Source organism: Rattus norvegicus, chromosome 5, assembly GCF_036323735.1.
Source record: "Rattus norvegicus strain BN/NHsdMcwi chromosome 5, GRCr8, whole genome shotgun sequence".
Taxonomy (NCBI): Eukaryota; Metazoa; Chordata; class Mammalia; order Rodentia; family Muridae; genus Rattus; species Rattus norvegicus.
Genome location: NC_086023.1, coordinates 156,792,001 through 156,818,623, shown reverse-complemented (window position 1 = coordinate 156,818,623; position 26,623 = coordinate 156,792,001). Strand labels below are relative to the sequence as shown.

The following is a 26,623-nucleotide window of genomic DNA, read 5'->3' as shown; positions in this document are numbered from 1 at the left end:
TTGTGTCCCAGTTTCTTTTTATTTATTTTTTTTGTTCTTTTTTTCCTTTTTTTTTTTTAAGTATGGAGGCTCAAGTAGAAGATGTAGATTTTTTTTGTCTGTTTAAGCTTTACAAAAAACAAAATAAAACAAAAAACTCCTTTTGCATTCCATAAAAATTTGACAGAAAAGCACCTGGCCAGAGAGCAGCGGTCGCCAGCCCCGCCCCCACCCCCACCGCGGTCTCCTTGGGACAAGGGCACACCTGCTCTGCGCAGGACAGTGCTGAGGACATGTCTCCTTCCTCCATAGCTGTCCCCTGTCCCCCGGCCCCCGGCTCCAAGCAACCCCCAAACACACACGGATCAGAGCTCCAGTTTCCCTTCTTTCACACACCAGTTAGTTCATAAAATTTTTTTGTTTTACATTTTTTACACCAATGTAACAAAAAGACGGAGGGAGGATGTCAGACAGTGCGCCTGTGCCTACAAACGGGCAAGGGAAGGAAGGGGACAGGCGAACAAAGCCACACGGTCTCTATGGAAACGTCGTGGGAAGCAGGCCTTGGAGCCAGAGGGTGGTTATTGGACTTTATTTTGGGGGAGAGATGGCGCTGCGTGGTCGATGCAAACTGTTATGTGACCGTCAGGGAGGGAAAGGAAGAGGGAAAAGGAGCAGAAAACGAGTTTTCTAAAGAAAGGAACCTAACGAGTGCATGGCGTGTCCGGTTAGCGTGAAGCAGGTCTTTAACACTGCTGCTTTCTCTTCAAGGCTTCCACCAGGTCATTCTTAAGGGCTTCCTGCTTTGATTTGTCTGCAAACGTCTGCACAGACCTGCCAGGGGAGGAGAGAGAACATCAACAGGCAGAACAATGACAAGAGGGAGGTGGCCTTTGGCCACTGTGGGGTGCCAGGCTGCAGTCTATCCTGGGGAGTTGGAGGGGGCCCAGGGCCTGCACCTTAGTACCTTGCTGGCCATCATGAACAGAGGTCATCTCTGCCCAAGGGTGTGGGTGACCTGGCCTTTAGATCCCTAGTTCCAAGGATGGTGGTGCAGGCCTGAAGCTGTTGGGAGCTTTCAGAAACCTTGCAGCCTGGGCCTTCTACCTCACAGCTGCTGCCCATGTTTCTGGCAGAGCGGTGAAGGCTCAGACAGTGAGGACCTTTGAATGAATCATCCACCCCACCCCCTCCGTCTGCAGCAGAGGCTGGGCTCCTTACCCAGAAGAAAGTGTAGCAACCCCTCTTTCCTACCAAATGCTTAGGAAGAAGCCTCTGCATGGCTGAGGCACTGGGATCTCTGCTGCAGGTCAGTGCTGCTGGCTGCAAACCCAGCCCATCAGAGCCCCGCAAGCCTGCATTCTCAAAGGCAGTCCTTGGAGAGGGAGAGCACTCTGGACCCTGTTGTAGCATAGTGAGTTGGCAGGGAAGCACCAAAGCCCACGCAGCTAAGGCTTGAAGACAGTTACAATGAGCAAAGTGCTTTGGGCACACATCTCAGTCCTCAGAAGCCCTCTCAGGGTGGATCCTCATCATCAATGCTGATTTCCAGATCAGGCAAGGAAACAGAGCTGGAGAAAGGGCCCCCGATGGTTCTGTTCACAACACATCGGTTAGTTAAGAGCGCACTAAACTATGTGCAGCAACTGTTGAGAGCTCATAAGCGGTGGAAGAGGCAGGCACATGCTCGACAAGCGGCTCAAGTTCACACGGTGAGAGCACTATGGAAAGTTTGTCCTCAAGTGCTGAAATGGGGGCGGGGAAGACAGAATAGGACAGAGAGGCGACTTGTGAAAATGCTCGAGGAGTCTTCAAGACGGTGAGGACAGGACCTGAGCCTGAAGCCACTGATGGCGTGTGAGCTGCTGCCCCTCAAGTATACGCTTGCCTCCTTTGGGTGTTCAGGATCTCAAGCCTGCCAGTGAGGAGCAGTGTGAGGGCTCAGGCAGAACTGAGGTTGGGCAGGGAGAGGGGCACGTGTGGCTGGGCTCCCCACAGGGTATCTCTAGTTTGCTAGGGATGGCAGGAGGAGTGTTCCTTAAAAGGGGTTTCTCCACAGGGAGGCCTGGAGATGCCATCCAGGCTAGAACTGCAGGCTGCTTTAGACCTGAAGTCAGCACATGGACCAGACCACAGTGGCAGGGGAGTCCTCACAGGCCCTTGTCTGGGCTAGGCCTTTGGTGTCCAGCCCTGGGGCCTGTGGGTCCCTCAAGCCTTGTTTTAAAGCCCCCTCCTGAGATGCTGGCTGCATCTGCATTTGTGTTTGTCACAAGCCAAGTCATGGTTGTTGGCCATTGTCAACAAGCAAGATTGTTTTCCTTCCCATCAGCATGGTTGCCAGAGGACAGCTGCAGCTCGTCAGGAGCGGGTGTGGGCACAGAGCGCCTGGCAGTGGCCAGTCTGGAGGCCTGCAGGCCTGGCTTGGGGAGAAGTGCTCAACCACTCTCGGAGACTTAGAGGGAGACCATGCTTTCCAAGTCAGGGGCCCAAGGGCCCTGAGGTGTAGCTTCGGGACTTGTAGGATCCTTGGTAGAGGAGGTGGGAGGACCTGGCTATGCTGTCAGACCTGAGGTGAGTCAGCAGAAGCAGGGCACACAGCCCTTGCCCCTCAGGCCAGTGGAGTTGGGTGCACCTGGCGCCCTCTGCTGGAGAGGCTGTGACAGCGTCACAGGTTGAGCTCCATCAGGAGTGATAGCTTAAACCTGGCCTTTGCCCAGAGTCCAGAGTGCAGAGCACACACACCACACACACATGTTCACACTATGTGGGGCTAAGGCTATGCGTTAATGTGGCTGCCCACCGGCTGTGAGCGGACACAGGTTAGTGGCGGGGTCTCGGCGGGTTGGTGAGTCCTGTTTAGTGGGGAGGCCTCACACCCTTCAGACAGGATACCTGGGTCGGCTCAATTATCAGGCTGGATGTAGACCTGGCGCTGGGTCAGCACTTGAGAAAGTTCCCTCTGCAACTGCTTAAACTTGTGGTTGTCGGGGATAGCGTCAAGAGATCTAGAGAGTGTTCAGAGAGGATGAAGCCGCAGCGAGAGAGCAACAGCAGCGCCAAACGAGAGCCTGGCAGCCGTGGGAAAGGCAGAGGCAGAGAAGGCCACCACGGCACTGAGGCGGCTGCACACCGAAACCAGAGGTCTATGCTGGCAGTGACCCTGGTCTTTAGGGGTTCACACCTGTGTCCACACAGGCTTAGCTGTTCCTCATGCCTCCCTCATTACGGGGAATTGTGGAGGCCAGCCTGGCGGGGGTCCTGGCCCTCAGTGTCAGGCCTGATCAGATACTCAGGACCACTGGGGACCAGGAGGGGCTGCCTTACCTAAGGAAGCCTGCTGGGTGAACTCACAAGTGACACCCTGTCTTTCTGTTGACTGCAAAGGAACCTGGGCCAGGGAATGACATCAGAAGATTGGCTCCACAAACCCACAGCAGAGCTGGGCTGCAAAACCCTTCCCCATCATATCAGCTCTCCTACCCCGTCGGCACCCTGCCTCCCGGATGGGACAAGGCCACCGAGAAAGGAGTGGGAAAAGAGGAAGGAGCTCAGATGGGATCCTGGCCACATGACTCCAAGGCCAGTGCTATCTCGGTCCCTCCTCAGTCACGTCCCCGGTCCCCAGCTGGGTCCTGCCTCCCACTCACACTACAGCGAAGCCCGAGGCCTCAGTGAGTCCTCCCTGCTTCTGTAGAGCCCAGAGCTCTCACACGGACCCCAGGCCAGGATGTTCAGCTCTCTGCAGTGTCTTGAGATCTGTGTGGGGGTCAGTGGCCAACTCCACAGAGAAGGCATCAAAGGTTGCTGTGGTCAATGAGCCCAGCAACCAGAACTGGTAGAGGACACAAAGTGCTGAGCCAACTTCTGAGCCTTTCAAACTGCGAAGCCATCCCTGACCATGTCTTGTGCTGAGGAGCTGAGAGCCCAGGCTCAGATCACTAAGGAGTCCAGGAATCAAGCCCTAGATTTGGCACATTACCTCAGCCCGTTGACGATGTCCTTTGTTTTTCCAAAGTAGATCTCATTCAGCGTGCTTCTGATTTTGTTTTCCATGTCCTGGGAAGGGAGGTGAGTCAGTGGAGCCCGCAACCAGAAGCCAAGGCCCACACCCACCTGTCACCATCCAACCTGCAGTCCTTGCCTTGGCCACAGGGTGGAGCTGTGGGGCCACTCCCTTGTGCTAAGAGCCAGTGCCAGGCTGCCAGAACCCCACCTACAATTTGTGTTTTGGGTCTTTCCTTAGGCATGGAGGAAGCCAACACCTAGGGGCTGATGGCCAATTCTGACCACTGCTGGGAGCAGGTCTAAACCACATCACCAGAGCACTGCCTGGCCACCATCTCTGTGAACAGTTCTGTGAAACCAGAGAACGTATCTCCAGTCCAAACAACACTCCCCACTTCCAAACGGGACGTGGTGACAGGCGAGACTGTAGCAGCCGCAAGTGAAGCTGCTCCAAGGCCCCTAGTGTTCCAACGATCTGTTTGCACCCTGGGTTCAGATCACTGTTCACACACAGCGATCAGGGGAAACAAGGCCGAGCAGAGGCTCTGGGGTGGGTGGGCCTGGAGCCGCCCCACTCACCTCCACCAGGCGCCCAATGTTGGCTATGTGTGGGGAACAGTCACTCACAGTTTCGTCCTTCTCCATCTGCAAAGACACATCATTTAGTCAGAGAAAGTTGCAGCTCCAGAAAGCAGCCTGCCACCAGCACCTCACCAATATTCCTGCACCTCAGTCCTCTGTCCCCAGGTGCTGTCCCTGTGTGTCACAGTCCTCTGGTGGCTGGTGGCTCTGTGGAGCTGTTGTCACAAGGTCACTTTTCTAGCACCAATGACTCAGGTTTCGGGTTGTAAGCAGCCCCGTCAGAAGGCATCCCGAAGCCCTACCATTTCTAGGGCAGAGTCTCTTGATGCTGCTCTGAGAATGGACTTCCCACTTAGCTCCTAGGGCCCCAACAGGGAGGGCAAAGAGCTGCATGGCCAGGTCACTCTGGCCTTGCCTGTCTTTATATACTCCTGGCAGCCACAGGTACAAACTGCTACCCAGACTTGGGTGAGGCCTGGGGTGGCACTGGAATCCTCCTGTATCCCAACACTGCCACATCCTGACCAGCCCAGCAATGGCAGCCATGGACCCTGTCAGCTGAGGCCCGGCTAGGAGGGACTCAGCCTTGTCCAGCACCCTCACCACTCCAAGGCCAGGAGCTAGCAGTGCAAGGGAATGTTAGACTCTGGGGTTACAAAGCACAGGGGCCAACAGCCAGCTCAGTGCATGAACGGAGGAGTTGGCAGGGAAATATGTATCTGCTGCTGGTCTGGTTTCCCAGTGGAGCCTTATCTCCCTGACAAGGGTACGACAGAGAAAAGGGAGAACGGCCATCTTCAGATTCACGGGGAACCAGGAGAGTACTAAGTATTTAAAATTGTCAGTGTCTCCAGTTCCTTATTCCTGGACAGGACAAGGACCACTGAGATCAAGGTGTGGCATAACTCAGGAGAAGAGCTGGTAAAGCCAGGCCATGTGTAGGGGTAATCCCAGGATGCCGCAGGGCTGAGTGGCCTGGATTCTGTCACTACATGTGACAGAGTGGGCCCAACTGGTTCTAACAGAATTGTTCAGACAGGCACCTACTTATACTATAGTTAGCACTGGATCGCTGAGGAGCAGTGGGATGGCCATTTAGTGCCATGCTGCAAGCTGAGAACCCAGTGTGGAGTAATAGTCTGGACCCAAGGGCCTTCCAGAGCCACATGACTCTGCAGAACAGAGTTCTGGTACTGAACTTAGTAAGGGATTTCACTAAAAGCTGCCCAAAGGAGATGATGATAGGGCTGAAAGAGTCATCAGTGTCTTGGTCCCTAGTCTAGACCCTGAACTTTGCTGGGCATGCTTTGGCAACAGGGTCCCAGGAAGTCTTAGACTGTGAAATGTCTTTACAAAGCTAGAGTAGTGAGTGTTCACAACTGCAATGACAGCCATGGTCCCATTTCAGGTGCGGTCAGCACGGTGCTGGTGGAGCATAATTGTTGCTGAGTGAAAGTCGACTGCTAAGATGACTGGTCGGTGTGTGCACTGAATACAGCTGGGAGCACGCCTCAGAGAAAGGACAGGGCTTGCCACCCACTTCTGAAAGGAGGTCTCAGAACCCAACATCCCGTATGGGAATGGTTGCTGTGTCAGGCCTCAAGACTGCCTGGAGCTCCTCTGGTGGGGGTTCTGACCCAGTGACCTGTGCTTCTCCAGCCTGGTCTCTCAGTCCCCTGCTTTACGCAGAGAGATCCTTGCCTCCACAAGGAAGGCTTTGGGTTTCTCAAGAGCCATTTTAGTGAGCTGTGGCAGCTGTGGTGAGCGCAGCTCGAGGGTTGAAGGGCTCTCACCACTGGACAGATAAGAGTCCTGTGAGCAACTCAGTCCCTTGTCCCAACATGGTGCTTCAGAATTAAGAGCCACCTTCCAGAAGAGAAAGGCCAGAACCACTAGACCCTTAAAGAATGAGTGTGTGTGTGTGTGTGTGTGTGTGTGTGTGTGTGTGTGTGTGTGTGTGTGAGACAGAGAGAGAGAGTGTGTGTGTGTGTGTAAGGGGGGGTGGACTCCCCAGGAGAACACAGGGGGCCTCGAAGCTCAAGATCCTGGCCCAGGCAGGCAGTTTCCACAGCCCCCTTGCCCGCCCCCACGGCGTCCCTCCTCTCCACACCTGGCTGGGGTCAGCTTGCTGGCAGCGCTGAGCCACCAGGAACAGAACTGTTTTTGTAACGCATATATTATTACACCCTCATAAAAGAAGCTGCCAGGAAGAAAACATTTTTATGTTCTGTGGCGGCACAGATGTCCCACAAGGTGGCTCCAACTGAGTCTAGAGTCAGGCCCCTGCTTGCTTGTCCCCATCAAGACCCTTTCCTCCTCTCTATGGCTGAGACGGGGAAAATCCAAGAAGAGCTTGAATCTGGTGACTGTAGTCCTCAAACAGGGGTGGCCAGCGTTTCCCACTCCACAAGTGTCTTTCCTAGTGAGTTCAGCTAACAAGAGGGCCGGCCAGCAGCAAGGTGGCTGCTTCTAGCTCATACCCAGGTGCACAGGGCCTTGCCCACCTTGACATCCAGGTTCTCGCCTTTACTGCACGCTAAGCTAATGAACACATATGCAGTGCCAGTGCATGCCTAGCAGCACATACTACTTGTTAAAGACGCACAATGCCCGGGCCCTGCCGCCCAAGTGCCCATCTGTGCCATCCACATGGGGCTGTCAGGCCAGAATTAACCCTGCCACCTAGCCAGAGACGATGCCCACACAGCATCCGAGGAAGAAGGCGTGTCCAAGGGTTGGACATGTGGAGGACTCATGGGAGCTGCGGAAAGAATCAGATTGGTGTGGGCTTTCAACTCTACAGAGCACACAGAACTTTAGAAAGTGTAAGATTTGGTCACAAGGCTGTGGGCGGACAGGGCTACAGCCTGGACCAAGTTCTGGAGGATTCTGAAGGCAGTTTTCTTTGAGACAGCCTCTCTGGTGGGTAGATATTTATATATGTTTACCAGAAAAGCCAAGGAAAAACCACAACTCTGGGTTCAGAAGTTCTGGGAAGCATTCAGTCCAACTCCTTGCGGCCAGCACCCCGGCCCTTCTGTTTTTTACCCTGCCTTCCACAGCTAGGGCTTGTGAGTGGGGGGCCTCACTTCAGGTTTTCTTGCCCAGGTCATCTGACAAGGGCTCAGCTCTTCTTAGACCACTTAGATGGCACCGTCATGACCACGCTCGCACCGAAGCCTGCTGCCTGCTGTGTTGCCAAAGCAGGCCAGCTATAAAGGTCTGCCTGCCTCAGTACCACCGACGGCAAGTAAAGGCCATGGGCTTGTCTTCTTACACAAATATCCTGCATGTCCTAACTGCCAAGCCCCGGTCAGGGAGGCCTTCCCATCAGGAGCCCTGACAAAGACCGCTGGCTGCTGGGCCTTTCTTTCCTGAAGACCTGGGCGTGAGTGCCTGTGACTGATGGGGGAGGTCTTCTTGCAAATGACCAGTGAGCCCAATCTCCTCCAACATTCCACCTGTGTCTAAATATTTAGACTCTGAAAAGAAAATTAAGCGAACATCTGTAGGACTGCCCTGAATGGGAGTCTTTGGATCTCTTTCCAGAGGTTTACGGTTCGCCTGATTCCCACTTCTCTACTGTCACACAGGCGAAGTGACCTCTCCAGGCAGCTTCCTTTTCCTATCCAGGACTTGGCATGCCGCACCTTTTCACTTGCTCTCAGCCTTCCCACTGGGGCCTCTGTGGCAGCCTGCCAGGGGTACCTTCTGCCACCCCCTGACATGTGGAGTCTGCCTCGGCAGGAGGATGCAAGGAAGCTGTAATAAGCTCCCGGAAGGCCCCGGCTTCCATTCCCATCACCCCCAAAGGACTATCTCTCATCTAATGGATGTCCCCAAGAGACAGCTTTGAGTGGAGGCAACAAAGGGACACAGTGAAGGGGGAGGCAACAGTCACAGCAGGGTGTCCTGAGCAGCTGGGGCCATTTATCATGGTGACAGGTGCCACCAAGAAGGGTTCTCAACTCCCTCAATGTACTCCCAGAAGTCATATAAGGAAAACAGGACAAGGAGCAAAACCGTATCATTCCTGGGACGGACCCCCAAGGAGAATAGCCCCTGGGTTTCTGTACATGGGGCCTGGGAAACTGGGAAGTGGGGAGGCCGCTGGGGTCAGGCTGGTGAAGAACTACACCAGGGACATGGGGACCTGCTTGTCTTTGATGAGGAATGTGCCTCACAGCTGGACAGCATGGCATGAGGGTCAATGCCAGGCACCATGGGCCTGGTAAGAACGTCCTTCCTGACACCGAGTGGGTACTTATGACAGAGGAAGGAAACCCTCTGCCTACTGATTGCCAAAACTGTGGAGAGAGAGGGGGGGGGGGAGGGAGAGGGAGAGGGAGAGGGAGAGGGAGAGAGAGAGAGAGAGAGAGAGAGTGTGTGTGTGTGTGTGTATGATCACTTGCAAATGGACAGCACCAGAGCACTGACCCAGAGAGTATATGGGAGAAAGGGCATTCACTGCATTAGACCTTGTGGGTTCAATCCCAGATCTGCTACTTTGGTTCTAGTCAGTTATGTAGTGGCATGAGTGGGCCTCAGTTCCCTCACTTGTTAAATTCACTGCCTAGAATCTACTCAGCAGAGACGGCCATGAACCATGTCTGCTTGCTGTGCTATTCACACAGCCTTCTTGGAGCCCTAGTCACCCTTCCAAGACAACCACAGGAAAATGTCCAGGGCTCACATGGGACTGAGTCGAGCCGCTTGCCTTCACTGACTGCCTGCTCAGGAGTTTGCTGTTAGTGTGTATCTGTCCATCTGTGGAGCCTCCTTTTTACAGCTACTCAGAAGGAGGTGAGCCTCAGCCTTAATCACCGGGATGAGTTACGGCTCTGGTCCTGAGGGTGACAGCAGCACGGGTTTCCTCAGGAAAGCCCCAAGAGCGCAAGGCAGCAGAGGCGATACAGACAAGGTGTGCTGAGGACAGCCACTCAGCAGGCTGAGTTTGGCTTGGCAGGGCCACTGAGTATGGCATTACTGAGCCAGATGCTGGCCATGGGCTGGCAGTGCTGACTTAAACTATTAGGGAGACGGATGACTAAATATGTGTGCAGGTCACTGTACATGGGTGTGATTACAGACAGTTCCCAGCAGCAAGAGAAGCAGGAAGCAGCCTCCGGATGGACTTATTGGTTCCCACCCATTCACTGAGTAGCAGGGAGAAGGGGGGCAGGCTATGTGGAAGCTGGCTGCCCAGGGACTTGGCTGGCCCGCCTATGTAAAGGGCCTGAGACACTGAGGGCGCATGCCCACACAGCAGGACGAGCTCTGTCTAGAGGACCTGGGCTCCCTGTAGCCGCTAACCTTGACAACGACACAGGTTGTGATGGCTTTGCACAGGAGACTGTAAGGCTCCAGTGGAACCAAGATGCACCCCAGATGTGCAGGCTGGCACTGGCCTTACTGCCTTTGCACCACTGTTCTCAACTGCACATAGGCACCCGTGCGGCCTGTAGAACTCAAACCTACCTAAGAAAGAGTTATGAACCCAAACTTTTCTGCCATGTAACACTCTTAAGAGCTATCAAAAATAAAACTATCGGGGCTGGAGAGATGGCTCAGTGGTTAAGAGCACTGACTGCTCTCCCAGAGGTCCTGAGTTCAAATCCCAGCAACCACATGGTGGCTCACAACCATCTGTAATAAGATCTGATGCCCTCTTCTGGTGTATCTGAAGACAGCTACAGTGTACTCACATATATAAAATAAATAAATAAATCTTTAAAAAAAAAAACAAAACTATCTTGGGTGGTATGGGTACTGTGAAATGAGCCTTCTAGGCAAGTACTCTGCCCTTGAGCCTCACCACTGAGCCGCCTCCCAGTCCCCAGTAGAATACTCTCGTTAAGAAGAGAGTCTTTTGAAGCCAGATATTCAAGGAAGGGAAGGGCTCTATGTATCGGGCTCCTAAGCGCTTCCCGTCCTGAGCACCTTTGCTGTGTGTCGCCTGCTCCTCTGTGCTCCCTGAGCACAGGCTTCCTGCCACACACAACAGGTGGCATAAAGTGCTCCCCTATGTAAGATGGGCGGGGGTGGAAGGGGTCCTGAGGGTTATAAACACACAACTCTGGATGGAGTATCAAGGGTCTGAACACTGTCTGGGTGCATCTAGAGGTTCCTAATGTAGATGCTGAGAGACAGGGCGTGCAGTGCCAGGAAGTCCAAGCTCTACGTTCTGCCCACAGCCTGAAAGAGGTATCTTAGAATATGGCTACTAGAGACACCCAAGCAAAGGACAGGTGAGCGACAGATGGGACGGGCTCGGCAAATCTTCATGTGCACGAAGCTGGAGAATGAGCATGAAGATCCGAGCTCCCCTCCAAGAGCCCTCAGCCTCCACTAAGCAGGAGCTCAGACCTGGTCAGGGAGCAAGCACTGGGACTGAACTGTGGGGAGCAGCTCGTGTGGAGCCCACAGCCTGACCACTAGCAAACTCAGCAAAGCGTGACACCAGGCCCTGGTAGGTGACAAGCTGGCAATCCCTCGGTCCTACTACAGCGGGCAGCTGCCTGTCAGACAGCTGAGCTGCAGTGACATGTGAACAGGAAGCACCCCTAAGCAGGTGGACTGGCAGCTGGCCACACACGCTCTTTCTAGTCTGGGCAAAGTGCTCATTTGCTTCTGGTACCAGTGGACACTGGCGAGAGGCTGGAGTGAAAGCTCTACCTGTCTGGTTAGGCTGCCTCCCAGGTTCATGGTGCCTGAGCCGGATTTGTTGGTTTGCAGCCATAGCATCACTGTGGAGGTCAACTTGTAATGGGCAGTACGGCCACTGGACTTCTCCTGGGGGACAAGGTAGAGAAAATAACCTTGTGAACCTGAGTTGAGGAGGGAGACATGGAGCCCCACCGACCCCCCTCCTGACACCAAGGCCATTCCTCTCTTAGAAGATTCCCATGTCTGCACGAGGCAGAACTGTCACCGTGCCTTCAGTTCTCTGGGGACTTTCAGCATCAATGATCATGTCACCCTGACTTTACCCACACGGCTCTGGGTATGTGTAGGAGTTGGTAGGGTTCATATCCTGCACTGGGAGGCTGGCTGCCGGTTGGGGTGGAGCACTGTCTACCTGCACTTCCACCACGTGGATGGAATCCCAGCAGCCTTTGATCTTCTTTGATCCATCCCCAGCCTTCTTTATGAGGATCACTCCAGCAAAGCCATGATCGAGATCCCAGAGGTAGACTGATGAGACACCACCTTCAAAATACCTGCAAGAGATGCCCGTGGACCGACCGTTAGATGCCAAGCCGAGCTCTGGGACTCTGGCCCTCTGGCCTGGGTACCACACTGTTGTAGCAATGATGCTCTTAGAGACACTCTAGACACCTGTGTAGCATTAAGGACCCTCCACACAATATCCCAGGGCTGACATTTTGACCTGGCCTGACCATCCTAAGACTGCAGAAGCAGAAAAGCAAGACCTTAGGAGCCAGGAAAGTCAGTCTTGCGTTTGAGCACTGTCTCTGACAAGGTTCCTGAGCTCTCTGGGCTTCGGCTTCCTCCCCGTTACAGGATCCAGCACAGTGTGCCCTCGTCATCGCACAGAGCTGGCCATTGCTGTTAAAGGTTGCTTCCAGAATCAACTGTCACCTTGTTTAACATTTCTATCTTTCAGGAAGGCTGTCTGCAAGCCTGCTCCACATCACAATTCAGAAAGCCTTGCTGGAGAACCCCAACAGAAGAAGGGCTCTGTGTGTGTGTGTGTGTGTGTGTGTGTGTGTGTGTGTGTGTGTGTGTGTGTGTGTGTGTGAGTGTGTGTGTGTGTGTGTGTGTGTGTGGTTGGGGGGGGGGACGACAACACTTCCTCCTCAGGGTCAGTCAACACTAAAAAGTCCACAAATCTGACAAAACAAAAAGGAAGGGGAAGAACCAGAGGCCATTCGGCTAGGGTCCCAAACCCAGGGGTGACGGATGGATGGCCGCTAAGACCTAAGTCCAGCTGCTGTGACCTCACACTCCACTAATAACCAACCAACCCCAGGAAATTGCATCTCTTGTGGCCAATATTTTCCTCACCATGAAACCCAGTGTCTAACCTCGGGTAGAGCCCATCAGTGAAGCAGACAGAGCTCAGGGCTGGCATTGTGGGGATGGAGCCTCCGCCCCACAGCAGGTTCATGGTGGGCCTCAGGCAGACAGGGGCTGATGCCAGTGCTGCTTTGATTGGCTTCATTAGCCCATGTAGTCAGGGACAATATGCAAAGGGGGTGATTAGAGGCTAGGGCACTGAAGAGAAAAAGGGTAGTGTACACCCAAAAATGATTATTTGGGGTGCAGAGGGTGGCTTTGGCAAGAAGAATCCTTGAATTTCAGATCCTCCTGCCTTGGTTTCCTGAGTGCTGGGGTACTGGTATGAAAACTATTGCTTTTGAAATTAAAGTATATTCAAGATTAACAAGCACCCGTGGCTTAGGTCACAAAAAATCTGTTACACAATAAAAAAGCCACATGATAAATGTTAACATGGAAAATGAGGGGAGAGAAGGAGTCCTTGGGGCGTCAGCTCCATGCCTATAGCTCCACACCTTTAGGCTCTGATGAAAGAAAGAACGCCATGTACACCAAATGTTCACAGGCTTTCTCCTCCTCGGATTTGCTAAGATGAACTGTGCTGCTGGTTCACACTGGATTCCCATGCTAAGTCGTCCCAGAGACGTGGTGCACATGTCTGGCAGCCCAGCATTTGAGAAGCCAAGGCAAGATTCCTGCAGTCTGAGTCCAGGCTAGTCAGAGCGGCAGAGCAAGGCCCTGTCTCACAGCAACACGAGGTGCTACAATCAGAGGTGCACAGGCCCTGTGTAACTGCCCTGTCATTTCCACCAAGGCCTTGGGCATCACCAGGGTGTCTTGTGGGCATCAGTCCAGTCGCACCTTTTCTGCAATTTGATCTTGATTTGAAAACACACACCCCTGCTGCCGCCCACAAACAAGATACACACCAGGGCACAGCAAAACCAGAGTTCCTGTCCTGCCAAGGACACGGATCTCCCCACCCCCCAGCCCTGTAGTCACACAGTGCCGGTGCAATGGCTGTTCTGCCTTCCACTCCTACTTCCTGAGGAGGTGCCACTCTGCCCCTGACTCCTAGCTCCTTCACACATGGTTCCCAGGACTGGCCCAGGCTTCACCTTTATTGTGAAGGAGGATCAAACAATTTCTGGTATTGATGTCCATCAGCCAGGGTGGGACACAGCAGGCTCGCCTAGTAGACACCGGTTAAATGTCTATGGGCCAAGTCTATGGCTCACAGGCACAGATGGGCACCCATGGGACAATGCTCAGGACCATCCCTTGGTAAATCCAGGATGCTGGCCAACAAGGGGCTTGTGGACCCTACCTACCCCAGGGCATTAATACTTTATCTTGTTTTGAAACTTTTCCCCCCCCGGAGATGGGGACCGAACCCAGGGCCTTGCACTTGCTAGGCAAGCGCTCTACCACTGAGCTAAAATCCCCAACCCCGTTTTGAAACTTTCTGCAAGCGTCCCTGTTCCCTATAGCACAAGAGAGACAAACTGTTGTGCTCTGGGACCTGAGGAGCCATGTCTCCTGGGTTGTGCACACACTAAGGCATGTCCCTGGGGTACACAGAGATGGACTAGTCACCTCTAGGACAACCACGCTGGATGAGACTTGGTGGCAGCAGATTTTCTGACACAAGTTCTCAAGTTCTGGGGCCTCTGCTCTAAGCAAAGGAGAGGCACAGCCCACAGTAGAAGCAAAAAGTACTTCTGCCGGATGTTTCCTTTCCTGCTCTGCCCACTTGGCCCTGCAGAGCACAGGCCCAGAGTCCCGGCCACCACCATCCTTCCTCCATGTACTGCTTGAAAAGCCTCCTGTCGTGTTGTTCTTGTCACAGGCCCATTTCCGTGAGCTGGCTCAGGCTGCCCTGGCGGGGACCAGCAGACACAGTGCCTTGAAAGCGTTTGTCAACATTATCCAGTGACCAGTACAAAAGCACCAGATGACCTAAAGTGAATCCCCTAGGACACATCCTCAGTGCTGCAAGTGTTTATAAGGTGGAACGGGCTGTCTCAGCTCTGCACTCCGGCCGGAAACCTGGCCCCTGCTCTGGGCAGTGTCTCTCAGGTACTTTAGCTTCTCCCCCAGGCCACACTGGCTGGGTCTAGAGTTTCAAATGCTAGAACTGAAGGAGGTGGAAATATAAGCCCGAGGGTGACCTCCTTGTGGGCTCCCCTCCCTGAATTAGAAAACTTCTTTCAAGAAAAATAAATTTAAAAATCATCCCATAATACCATAAATCGACATTTCCCACAAATCTAATTTTTCCAAAGTTTCTTCCAGTCTTTGTTGAGTCGTTGGACTTTTATGTAACGGTAAGGGCCGATGCCAGGACAAGCGAATGTGGCATTTTTCACAAGGCAGCTGACGCTCAGCTCTTTTCCACAGTGGCTGGTGTCCCCTTGGGAGATTCCCTACTGGCCACAGAGCAGAGGCCATGCTGCCAGTGGCCTGCCACACCCGCTGTCCCCAGGAACTGGGGTGTTCTCTGTTGGAGCAGGGCAGACAAGATGAGACTTGGTTCCTCAGACAGAGCCCCAACAATTCAAGAATGGACTTGATTACACACACCAAGAAGGGGGACCTCAGGGAACTCAGCTGCAAGTCTCAACAAGATGGCCTAATACAAAGGGACTGAAACCAGGGAGATTAGGAGGGCCATTCAGAAGCCCCAGGTTTGCTGGCAAGCCCTGTCAGAAGGGAGGTGGTCATGGGGTGCTCAGACAGTTGTACCCCCATTATATGGTTTATGGTTTCACTCTGTGCGTGAAGCATTAATTAAAGAAGGACCTCAACAAGGCTTTGAAAACTTACTCTTACCTACTGTACTTTGATCATGGTGACATGAAACATGGAAACAAATAATTTTATGTGGCTCACATTTATGAGTTTTACATAAAGGCTTTTGTGGGTATTTTAAGAATGTGCTAAAATGTTGTCTGAAACCACATGAAGCCAGGGGAGGCGTTGCCCGCCAGAACTAACAGCACACACATGGAAGCACTTTGATTGGCCTTTGTACATTTAATGAGTCAAATAGTATTAATTCTGTTTAAATGTCAGCATGCTATTTCAATGAGGTGGCTTGGCCATGGCTCCGTGCCTGCTCTCGGGCCTTACAGGTCAACAGGACTGAGGAATCCAATGTGGCCAAGCACTGAGAAGTTAGGGCATCCAGTGGATAGCACTCTGAACTCTAACTTGAGGTTCTGACAACATCAAAACCCCCAGATCTCTAAGGCCTGAGGAAGAGGGGTCCAGGAGGGACAGACCACAGGGCTCCCACAGCAAGGTGTTTTGTCAGGCGGGAGGGAAAGCATTGCTTTGGAGAAGAAAGCACAGGCTCTTCTCAGGCCTCCCTCCCTCATGGAAGGGGAAGAACAGAGGGAGGTAATCACAACACCCAACCCAAACGCCAAGTGGTCTGCTCCAAGCAGGAGACAGGAACTAGCTCTCAGGAGGACCAGAGATGTCACTTTGGACACAGTTGGGCCATAAAGGGAGGAGTTGGGCCCTAGAAAGCCTCACAGCAGACTCAGTGACAGATCACCAGGGTGCATGCATGTGTGCATGTGTGTGTGTCTGTGTCTCTGAGTGTATGGGTGTGTAAGTCATTATCTTTGCTGGTATCAGAGGAGCAGACACACCAGCCATAGGTCTTATCAGAAGCCCTGGTGGCTCTGGCTGTCTACAAAGGAGAACAAACCTGTGGTGTGGTCGTGTAGCTGGGACTTGAGAAATGAGGGTTTCAGGAGAAGAAGCTATAGTTCCTTCATTTGAGGATGACAAGGTGACCACTAAATGACTTGGGGCACAAGGGGCACCTGTGCACTGAATGAGGCAGGAGGCACAAGACAAGACCCTCAGAGGGGTTGGCCACTGCCAGTGAGGCTGGTCACAAGTATGCACCTACATGAGCGTACTCCACCTTCCTTAAGATCCTTAATGGATCACGACTTGTCTTCTGAGTTCCAGGGGATTACTCCCTGAAAACCTCTTTCCAGCTGCATACCATCAGTCACATACAGAGTCCACGCCACATCTGCACTGCAGAACCAAAAGGCAGAACATACCACACTCAAAATGGCCTACTTAGAGAAGTAAAAGCGGCATTCCGGCCCGAGGGCTTTATGGGGTGTTTGACGCCGAGGTGTACAGAGCCCTTGGATGGAAACTTGTGGGAACCCGAGCTGTAACTGTGACCCACCCAATCTGCAGCCTTGGCCAGCCCGGCTGCAGATGGAATGAGGAGATGGGCCCTGAGTGGCTTTGGAAGCTGGCCTACAATCCTGCCTCCTGGGACAGTGGCCAGGTCTGAATGCAAAGGTTTCACATGAGTCCCGGGCCACAGCCTCGAAAAAGGCTGTAAGGCTAAGGCCAGGACACTTTGCACCATCTGAGAAACAAACTGTGGTTCTAGGGTTCCCAGGGGCCTCTCTTCAGCCACGGGCCTCTGCCTGGGCAACTGGGATCGGGCCATGAGACTCAGCAGACTCAGACCTGGGTTAATCATGATACTGACCAGGCCTACTGATCCAGCCATGTCAGAGGCTTGAGGAAGAAATGAAGCCTCAAAGATGCTACGTGGGGATTTTCTTCTATTTACTAAATAAAGTCAAGACATCCAGGGATGGCTACACAAACCTATAAGCCCATCCCTCAGAAGGTTGAGGCAGGAAGGTCTAGAGTTCGAGTGATTCTCAAGCAACTTGGGCAAGCCCCTGTGTGAAGTAAATAAAGGTATGGGCTGGGAGACCACTCTCTACGTGAGAGAACTTTCTGTGTAAACAGGAGGATCTAAGTTTGAGTCGCTAGCACCCACATAAAAAGTGGGGCTTGGCCAGTGACATGGCTTAGCAGGTAAAGACACCCAGATTGACAAGCCTGACAATTAGTTCAATCCCTGGGGCCCGCAAGGAGGAAGGGTAGAGCTGACTCCCACAAACTGTCCTCTGACCTCCATACGCACACCCATGCAAAACGAATACATTAAAAAATATAAATTAAAAAGGAAAAGAAAAGCTGAGGCCAGATGTAGGGGAAAGCTCTGTAACCCCAGCACTTGGGAGGCAAAGGCAGGCGGAACCAGTCTGGTCTACAGAGTGAGTTCGTCTAGACAAGGCTACACAGTGAGACCCTGTCTCCAAATCAAATCAAATCAAATCAAAACAAAACAAAAAATCCAAAACAAATGACAATCCACAAAGAAGAAAAGCCAGGCATAGCCACAGAAGTGTGCTTGCCTGTTGGGAACTCACTAGCCAGCTACCCTCACTCAAAGGCTAGCTTCAGGCTCAGTGAGAGACTCAGCCTCATGGGAATAGTGGAGAGCAGTAGGGAAGACACCCAAGGGCTCCTCTGGCCTCTCATGAGGACACTTGTGTACACACACACACACACACACACACACACACACACACACACAACCTAAATAAGGCCAAAAACAAGGCTGGGAATATTGATTGGTACCAACATGGTGCCAAAGACTATTTCCTTGTGTGGAAATCAGGGAGCTGGTAAGAAAGAGTCTCTTGGTCCTATTCCCGGGACCTGGGGCTGCACAAGGCTTAAGAGGTAGATACTGGACTCTGTAAGAATTGGTTCATAACATCCTTCATTTCTGTCAAACATTTGTTTCGGACACCTGGCAGCGGAAAGCTCTGCCTTTTAGAACCTCCTGGAGCGGGAACATCACACTCCTTACCCCGTCCTCCCACAGAACTCAAGATGGCTCCCACGGACTCCAAGAGTTTTCCGGTCTTTCAATCGTGCAGCGTGTTTCTCCTGTCACCCATCTATCTGCACAACACCCTGCAGCTCGTCAGGACCCTTCTTATGGTGGGAGAACAGAAAGCTAATACCTGAGCCTCACGTTAACCAGAGCGCTGGGGAGAACAGTACATGGCTCAGCAGGCCACATCGAGGTACACGCTGAGCCTACAGTCACCCCAGTGACACCTGCTGCCAGCCACTTGCTCCCACTCTGCCCGTGGATTCAGAATCTGCTGTTACCTACAGCCCCTGGGCCACCCTCCCACAGAGGTCTCTGTGACTCAGAATACATGAGAGGAAGAAGTGAGGCAAGAGAGTAAGCGTGCTTTCTAGACAGTACAGTGAGGCCCCAGCAAAGGCCCTGCAGAGGAAACTGAAGTCAACATGGAGGAGCTATGCTCTGGCACCTCTGTCAAGATGAAGGCAGAACAAGATAAAGGACCTCTGAGAGATCCACTGACTAAGGGAGGCTGGCTGCAAAGGTGCCCAAGGGTCTAGTAACCCTGTCAGAACGGTCTAACTGGTGGGTGCCCTTCATCTAGTGCCAGGCTGGCAGGGGTAGCTGCTCTTGGATTCTCAAACTTTCCCCTTGCCTTCTTCACCCTTCTGTCATGGACGCAGTCTTCCAAGACCTCACTACCTAGTAGCACAGACTGTCTATCACGGATGGCCGCTGGGACACCGAGGCCTCACTACTTAGTAGCACAGACTGTCTGTCACAGTTGGCCTCTGGGACATTTTTACTCTAATCACCATGTGGACATGGCAGGGACAAGGTCACATAGACGAGGCTCTCCTCGTGATGACAGTTTGTGGTAGGGAGGAAAAAACCACAGAACAGAGCCATCCTACCAGGAACTGAGGTTCTAACTCCCAGACAGTAACTTCTTCATGTCCCTCCCCAGACTGAAAGTGCCAAGTCATCGGTCACCAACAGTGGTTGGCTTCTTGGACCACCCCTCACATCCTTCTGATGTGAGAAGGGTACTGTTTCCCACACGTGAGAGCGACTTAACTTCAGCTCAGGAAGAGAAGAGCCTCCAGGGTGCCTGGAGAGGTTCTGAGCCTGGCTGCCTCCTATCTCTGTGACCAACATTCCTTTTGCACTCACTGGCTACAAACTCCTGATTTGCCTATCTTCTGCCAAGAGGAGGACCCAGGAGCTGCCCACACGGACTGGAGAGAAGCCCAGAGAACTGCAGATGTCCGCAACTCCAGGGCGAAGCAATAGGTGCTCTGACTGGCTACACCAGCTCAGTTGAAGGGTGTACGTGGACAGTGCGTCTAGAGACAGGAGACAGAGACAGAGGTCAAGAGTCCTGGCCTCAGTGGCTGTTAGCAGCATGGAATATTCCCCTTTGGCTCCCTGTATGCTCTGAACGCCCAGGAAGCATTCCCTCAGAAACATGAAGTGCTGTTTCATGTAAGCGAAATCCCACCTCCACGGCCCTGGGAGCTAGTCTTAGCTACACACAAAATGGAGAAATTAACCTTGGTTTCGAATGGCTGAGTTCAGATATGATACAGAAACCAGGTCACCCTTGTTTATATGTGAACAGCTGTTTTCACCACAGTTTATAGAACATGTCTCAGTCTGCCCACGAACTTGGGGCAGGTATTCTGTGGAAATTCCTTCTAGTACACACAGGTGCAGTGATCCCTTGAGCAAGCATTCCGATGGGTTTAGGCATGCGCGACTTTAATGCCAGCCAATGCTCACACACGGACATCTGGGCCGCTGCTGTCCTTTATGGCCTCTCTTTACAGCCTTCTGGTTTTTGACTTGAAGGGAAATGATGAAGACCTCTCTGGAAACAACCGTGTGACTGGAGGGGCTTGGGGATCTGATGAGGCATCTACACTTAACACTGCACTCACTGCCTCTGCTTGGACACTCCTCACAGAAATGCAGCCAGCTCTGTGGAGCCCAGCCCTTGAGCAAGGTGACACTCAGGGCTCTGGGGCTACCAAACCATCTCAATTAACCAAAGCTGCTTTTTTTTTTTTTTTTAAATTAGTTTTGGGCTAGAGGCTTTGAATACATGATTTCAGAGTTAGAAAAACTGTAGGGGCTGGGGAGATGGCTCAGTGGACCCAGTGCTTGCTATGTAAGCGTGAACATGTGAGTTGGGATTCCCACAACCCACATAAAAAAGCTGGCCATGGTAGTGTGGGCTCGCTGGACAGCCAGGCTAGCTAATCAGTGAGCTCAGGTTTAATTAGAGACTTTGTCTCAAAAAAATAAGGTAGAGATTAATAGAAGAAAACATTTGATGTCAACCTCTAGCCTCCACGCATGCTTCCCTACACATATACAAGAGGACATGAGCCTGTGCATGTGTGAACTCTCATACATACAACCCCAAGCAAACCAAACTATATGCCAGAAAGATCGGGACTGTGTGTAAGCCACAGGCTGGGATGGTTGTCTGGAACGACTGGGTTAAGGCTTATATTCTGTGCCCACAGCACCAGACTGACTGGCCTCGTGGAACATCTCACCTGCAGGCAAGTGACATACAACCTTCAGGCTGTAATTCAATGTACACATGAAAACCACCAGAAAATCAGAGCAGGCAAGGAACCTGTTGGTGGCTCAGGAGCCAGGGAACACCACTTTAGACCTCTACAGGGAATTCGGGAAGGAAAGCCCCTGCCTCAAGGAGCATCATGGGACTCTATCCTTGATCACCTGTTCCAAGCAACCACTGCTCTGTCCGCCTGTCGACTGCCTCGAAGGCAGCTGGCCAGGGGAGTGGGGCACTCTGCAGAGACGAAGCTTTGACAGTGGGGGAGCTAGCCATCCAGAGATGTTTTATTCCAGCATGCAGAACCGCAGAAACCTGAGCGTGACTGAATGCCATATGGTTATAGGAACCCAGAATTTGGGCGGAATCAAAGTCCCTGATGCTGGCTCTGAGGGATCATGTTCATAAACGATCTGCCCTTCCACATACTCCTGCTTTCCATCTGATTTTTTACAAGTAGATGAGACTCAGACAATGCACACAATCCCCCACTGTAGTCTCACAATGAAACTCAGACAATGCTTACACACCAAGGTGACCAATCCCCGACGGTGCCAGACGATGGGAATGGGAGTGAGCTCATCAACACGAGTCTCCTGGAGGTGTAATGGTACATTCTACAGGGGCTCTGGGAACCACAGTGGAGACCCATCTGAGAGTAGCAGGATGGAGATAGGGGAGGCAGGTCGGAGAGCCCCAGGAGAGCTCAATCCACTCCGAGGGTGCAGAGGGTCCTCACTAACCCATCTTCCCACTCAATTACAACAACTCAACTGCCATGGGCCTGGGTCCTTAGCCGCTCCCACAAGGCAAGATGCTTTTTGAGAGCTGAAGACCTATGTGAAGTGACAGGGAGAGGGCTACTGTTACATGCTGGTCTCACCAGGTCTAGAATTTTATTTTCTTGCATGTTCTCCATTGTCTCATGTTGACTTGGTTCCCTCTTCCTCCTCAGCCTGTTGTGGGAGCTCTGAACACAAGACCAAGGTCCTGGGCTGGCAGTCCTGTTACTGGAAAGCACAGGGCCTTGAATTACACACCTCACTTGGCCAGAGGGAGGGAGAGCCGGAGCCTTGGGACCAGCCAGTCAGTCTTTCTTTGTTGGGTCTTTCTGTTCCAGTCCACATGCCAGGGCCATGGAGCCTTTCAGAAGCCCGCCTTGAGCCATTGCCCATGGGACCATGCACCTCTCCCTGCCGGCTCTGTTTAGAACTGCCCTTAAATTAGGCCCATGCCTTCTCCACTGCTCAGCACAATCGTGGGTCGCCTTGCCTGCTTCACGGCTATGCAATGCCTTGGCTCAAGGATGTGCTAGGAGGGGCCACAGGGCCCAGTACAGAGCTATACTCACAGCCAAGACATCAGAATGGGAAGAGGGAGAAGGCTGGGGACCCAGGTGGCCAGAGTTTACCTGTGTGTCCCTTGCCACAGTGGTCCTCAGACTTCCATAAAACTACTTTTATTGCTACTTCAAAACTGTGATTTTGTTACTGTTCCATGAATTGTGATATAAAAACTTTTGGAGATAGAGGTTTGCTGAGGAGGCCACAACCCACAGGTTGAAAACACTGCTTTAACAGCTATGAGACTTCAGGATCTTATAAGGGATGTGTAACTTCTGCACAAGACATTTCTACAGTTTACACCTCATTAGGGAATAGTAGGCTGGCCCCAGAGTCCAAGGACTCACACTCACAGCAGCCAAGGCTGGTCTAACCAGCAGGCTTTCTAGAGCCCACGGCCTCAAGCCTGTTTGGCAGCTCTCCACCTATGCAAGGCAGACCTGATGATCACCCCAGCTTGTTCTCCGGCACGTCCCTGCCCTGATGCGTCCGTCAGCCACCTTCTCCAGCACGTCCCTGCCCTGATGCGTCCGTCAGTCACCTTCTCCAGCACGTCCCTGCTCTGATGTGTCCGTCAGCCACCTTCTCTGGCATGTCCCTGCTCTGATGTGTCTGTCAGCTACCTTCTCCAGCACGTCCCTGTTCTTTATTCCCTCAGAATCTACTGTGACTCATCTTCAGTACTTACAAGATGGTGCAGGCATCTGCCCATTTGTCTGTCTTGGTCCTGTTTCTGCTTCTTCAGCCTACTGGGTGGGAGCCATGTGAGGCAGGGCTGGGTCTGGCACTATCTTGGCTGAATGTACAAAGCCTGGCCTAGACCATGGGATGCTCTCTATAAATGACTGCTGAACAGCCGCTCCAGCTACCATGATAGGAACCATCAGTGCCTGCCTGTGTCCTCGCTGTACCCCAAGGGAGATTTCACAAGAATCACTAACTCTAGCTCCCAGACATTTATTTGATGCCTTGCTATGTGGGTGTTGGCTAAGCACAGCTTGGCCTGTGGCACTGATGCACAGCTGTCCCTGTGACAAGGCCACCACTGAAATAGCCCCATACCCCTCTCAGACACTCAGAAGGGCTCTACATGGTAACTGCAGAGTTAAGTGTGTGTCATGGGAAGCCAACTTTATACCCAAGTTACTCAGTGAGGAAGGGTAGAGAGGAGCCAGGTCGACCCCCAGCACACCCTCCATGGACTCATGGAATGGGATGATGATTTCACAGTGGTGCCTGAACCTCGAGACAGGAGGCCATCCTCAGCTCCAACATGGCTTCTCAACTCTGCAGGGTTTCCCCAGGGAACTTCTCTCTGTCACTTCCAACTGTCCCAAAGGAGTGGGCCCTGAGTGCCATCCAGGAGGGCTGTACCTTACAGCACACAGCCCAGGGGAATGTAGTTTTGGGGTTCTAGGACACTAAGGTGACAGGCTTTAGCATACAAATGTGTTGCTCTCCCTCCTTTCCTTGCTGGGCCAGGGGTGCTTAGATGTCAAATCCTGGGAACAGGAATTAGGGAGCCTGGAAAGGCCATCTACCAAGCACCCCGACTACTCCTGCAGAGGCTCCTGGGCTTCTGGGACTGCCACAGGGACATCAACCCTGGTTTACTCTGTAAAGTTCTTCCAGGAAAGCAGGGTTGATTAGAAAAGCTAATTATAGCGTTTGAAGATCTTTTCAGACCCCAGACAAAGCAAGAACACAGGGCTCCTTCCCACACTGATCCAGGACCCCCAGACTCTGGCCTTCATTAAGTTTTGATTTCAATCAATTGCACACCCCCTAAAATTAACTTATAAGGCCAATAAATTGCAACCGCATGTTTGAAGGTATTATCTGCTCTGAGCTAAGAGCCAAGGATCGCAGAGCACAGGGCAAGATGTCTGGTCCAGATGGGAGTAATCAGCTCCAGAGGCCAGTGGTGCCAGCCCCCCTTCTCAGTCAGAACATCTGGTTTGGGGCAGAACCAGAGGCCAGCCCAGATCCAAACAGAGAGCTGGAATAGGGCAGGTCCCTGTCTTCTCTGAGAACCTGAAAGATCAAGGAGATGAAGCTGGGCTCCTAGCAGCCTCCTGTGGTTGCTTTGGCTAGCGAGAAGGCCCTGTCGTCAGCAGTGAGGAGCCACTGCCCCGCACCGGAGCGCTCACTTCCAAGCTCCTCCCCAGAGTGAGGTCTCAGGCCATGCGCTGACCTTCTGACTGTAAGGTGGACAAGACGGGTCCATGAGTTTGCTCTCGAGCATTCTCTCCGTGGGGTTGGCTGTACCACTGAAGACAGAAAACTTCCTTGGGACTTGGGGGAGAGTAGAAGTGACAGGACTGAAGTACCTAGAGCAGTTGGCACCTCACTCGAGCACACCTGGCATTTCCTGTGCAGTGTCACAAACCAGCTCTATCCAAAGCCTAGCTGTCTGGGCACTGCTGTCACAGGTCTCCAAGAAGGGGAAATCATTGGGATTATCCTGCCCAGGACAGTAAATGAGGGTGGAGTGGGGATGGGATGATGGAGGGAAGGGAAGGCTGAAGAGGTATAGTGGGGAGGGACAGGGAGCAGGGAAAGTAGGAACCAAGGGACTTCAAAGGCAGTCAGACAGCACCCCACCTTGGTCCCTAGGTCCTATTTGCCCATGTCCACCTTGCGCACGGCTAGCCCTAGCCCTTTATCCCTAATTGGGAAATGGTCACAAGCCTGCGTGTGCGCTAAACCCCCATGGGAGATACAAGCCAGAGGGCCTGCAAGGCAGCCACCCTGGCCCCAGCCGGCACTCCGCCCAGACAGATTCCATGTGTGGGTGATTACCTCCAATTCCCTACAAAGTCAAAGGTCTTTACAGACTCGGGATCAAAGCTGGGGCCTGAAGATAGAATCTAGTCTCTCCTTGGGTCTCATGGCAGAGAACCCTCAGGGAGGCACTGAACACCCCATCTCTGAAAGAGTTGGTCTGGGCTGAGGCAGCCCAGCACACTTCCTGCCCACTCCTTCATCTTCTAAAGAGAGCTTCTAGGAATAAGGACAAGGTCACAGGCTTACAGCAGGTGACCATGGCCATATGCACACAGTGTTGATGCTGTACACATGGTCTCATGGGCAGCTAAGCCATGGCGTCGGGACCCCTACATTCTGTTTGGAATGTACTGAGACTCCTGTATGTAGGGCCAGCACGGCCTTCCCAGTATTAGGAGAGTACACAAGCATGAGTCTCCTGTGGTTCACAGAAGCCCCTGTGTTCCTCATATGCCAGGTAGAAGCCCGGTGTTCTCCACAAGGACCATCAAAGTCCCTCATATGCTAGGAAGGTAGTCAAAGGCTTGAGTTTAGGTCTCTACTCTATACCTTACCATCATCCAAGAATTCTGAATACTGGGGACTGTCACAAGTTGAAGACAGGTCTGCTTTTACAGACCCCACCCAGGGCACAGTGGCTTCAATTACTCAGCCTTCCTGGGAACAGCAGGGGCCTGGCCTGCTTAGAGGTGCCAGATGTTCAACTGTTCCTTTTCCTTCAGGAAGGGGTGGCTTTGTTTGAAGATCCGTGTATTTCCAGTGGACCTGAAGCCAGACTGCTTCCTGGACTGTCAGAAGACAGTTTGGCACTTGGGTAGGATGTCTCCTCCCAGAGGGACCTGTGTGTTTGGTCTGTTTGCCAACATGAAGAAAAGGCAAGTGCAGTCATCCCAGAGAGTTCCATAGCTTCTCTCACAGGGCGACAACCAAGTCTTCTTGTGGCACAGGACAGTGGCAGGAAGGAGCAGCAATGAGGAGAGAAAGACATGGCTTGCCACCCCTGCACCACCCTGGCAACAACGGGAAAACCCCTCAGGGCCACACCAAGGTCTCCTACATACCCGAGACCTCTGCTCCAAAGCCTTGGCAGGAAGGCTCCTGTTCCAGGGCCACTGACTTACACAAACACCCCGAGGACGAGAATGGGGGTTGAGCAAACTACAGTACTTAAGAAATGAGAAAAAAAATATATTTTTTTCTTAATATTTGCTCCAGAAATGGGGTGGATCCATTCATGTAAGTCCTCTCATATGTTCTTGGGAAATTCCTTAGCCTCTGATGATAGTCAATGGTAGGACCCATGTGACAATTCCCAAACTTTCCCTGCAGTGAGCTTTGACTCCAGTCACACAGAGAGAAGCTGCCCTTACAGGGGGACCTTCCTGTCCTAAGAGCATCTGTACTGGCCCCCTCTTCTGGCCCAGCAGGAGTTGGAGCTCTGGGCACCCGGAGCAGGAAGGGTTCATCCTATTACCCTTTTAGAGCCTTACTAAGTGACAGAAGAGAGTTTCTGGCCATCGTGGCCAACCAAGCCTCACGGCAGTGTCCTTGCTTGAGCTAGGAGACAAGCAGGGCCAGAGGAGCAGAGGGCAG

The 26,623-nt window shown here is 52.6% G+C and overlaps 1 protein-coding gene across 7 annotated transcripts in view; it reads right to left on the bottom strand.

Moving 5' to 3' along the window:
• Capzb (capping actin protein of muscle Z-line subunit beta) overlaps nucleotides 1-26,623 on the bottom strand; it is a 100,005-nt gene continuing 73,382 nt past the window's right edge. For 3 of the 7 annotated variants that reach the window (NM_001005903.1, XM_006239175.5, XM_006239172.5), the window contains 5 exons: nucleotides 11,645-11,786; nucleotides 11,242-11,358; nucleotides 4,564-4,629; nucleotides 3,959-4,035; nucleotides 1-813 (listed from right to left, as the gene is read on the bottom strand). In NM_001005903.1, the coding sequence (NP_001005903.1) occupies nucleotides 726-813; nucleotides 3,959-4,035; nucleotides 4,564-4,629; nucleotides 11,242-11,358; nucleotides 11,645-11,786 (490 nt within the window). In that variant the 3' untranslated portion in view covers nucleotides 1-725. Of the gene's footprint in view, nucleotides 814-2,871; nucleotides 2,985-3,958; nucleotides 4,036-4,563; nucleotides 4,630-11,241; nucleotides 11,359-11,644; nucleotides 11,787-26,623 lie in introns of all 7 variants that reach the window. The other 4 variants (XM_006239177.5, XM_039109680.2, XM_039109681.2 and 1 more) reach the window with 3 other exon arrangements.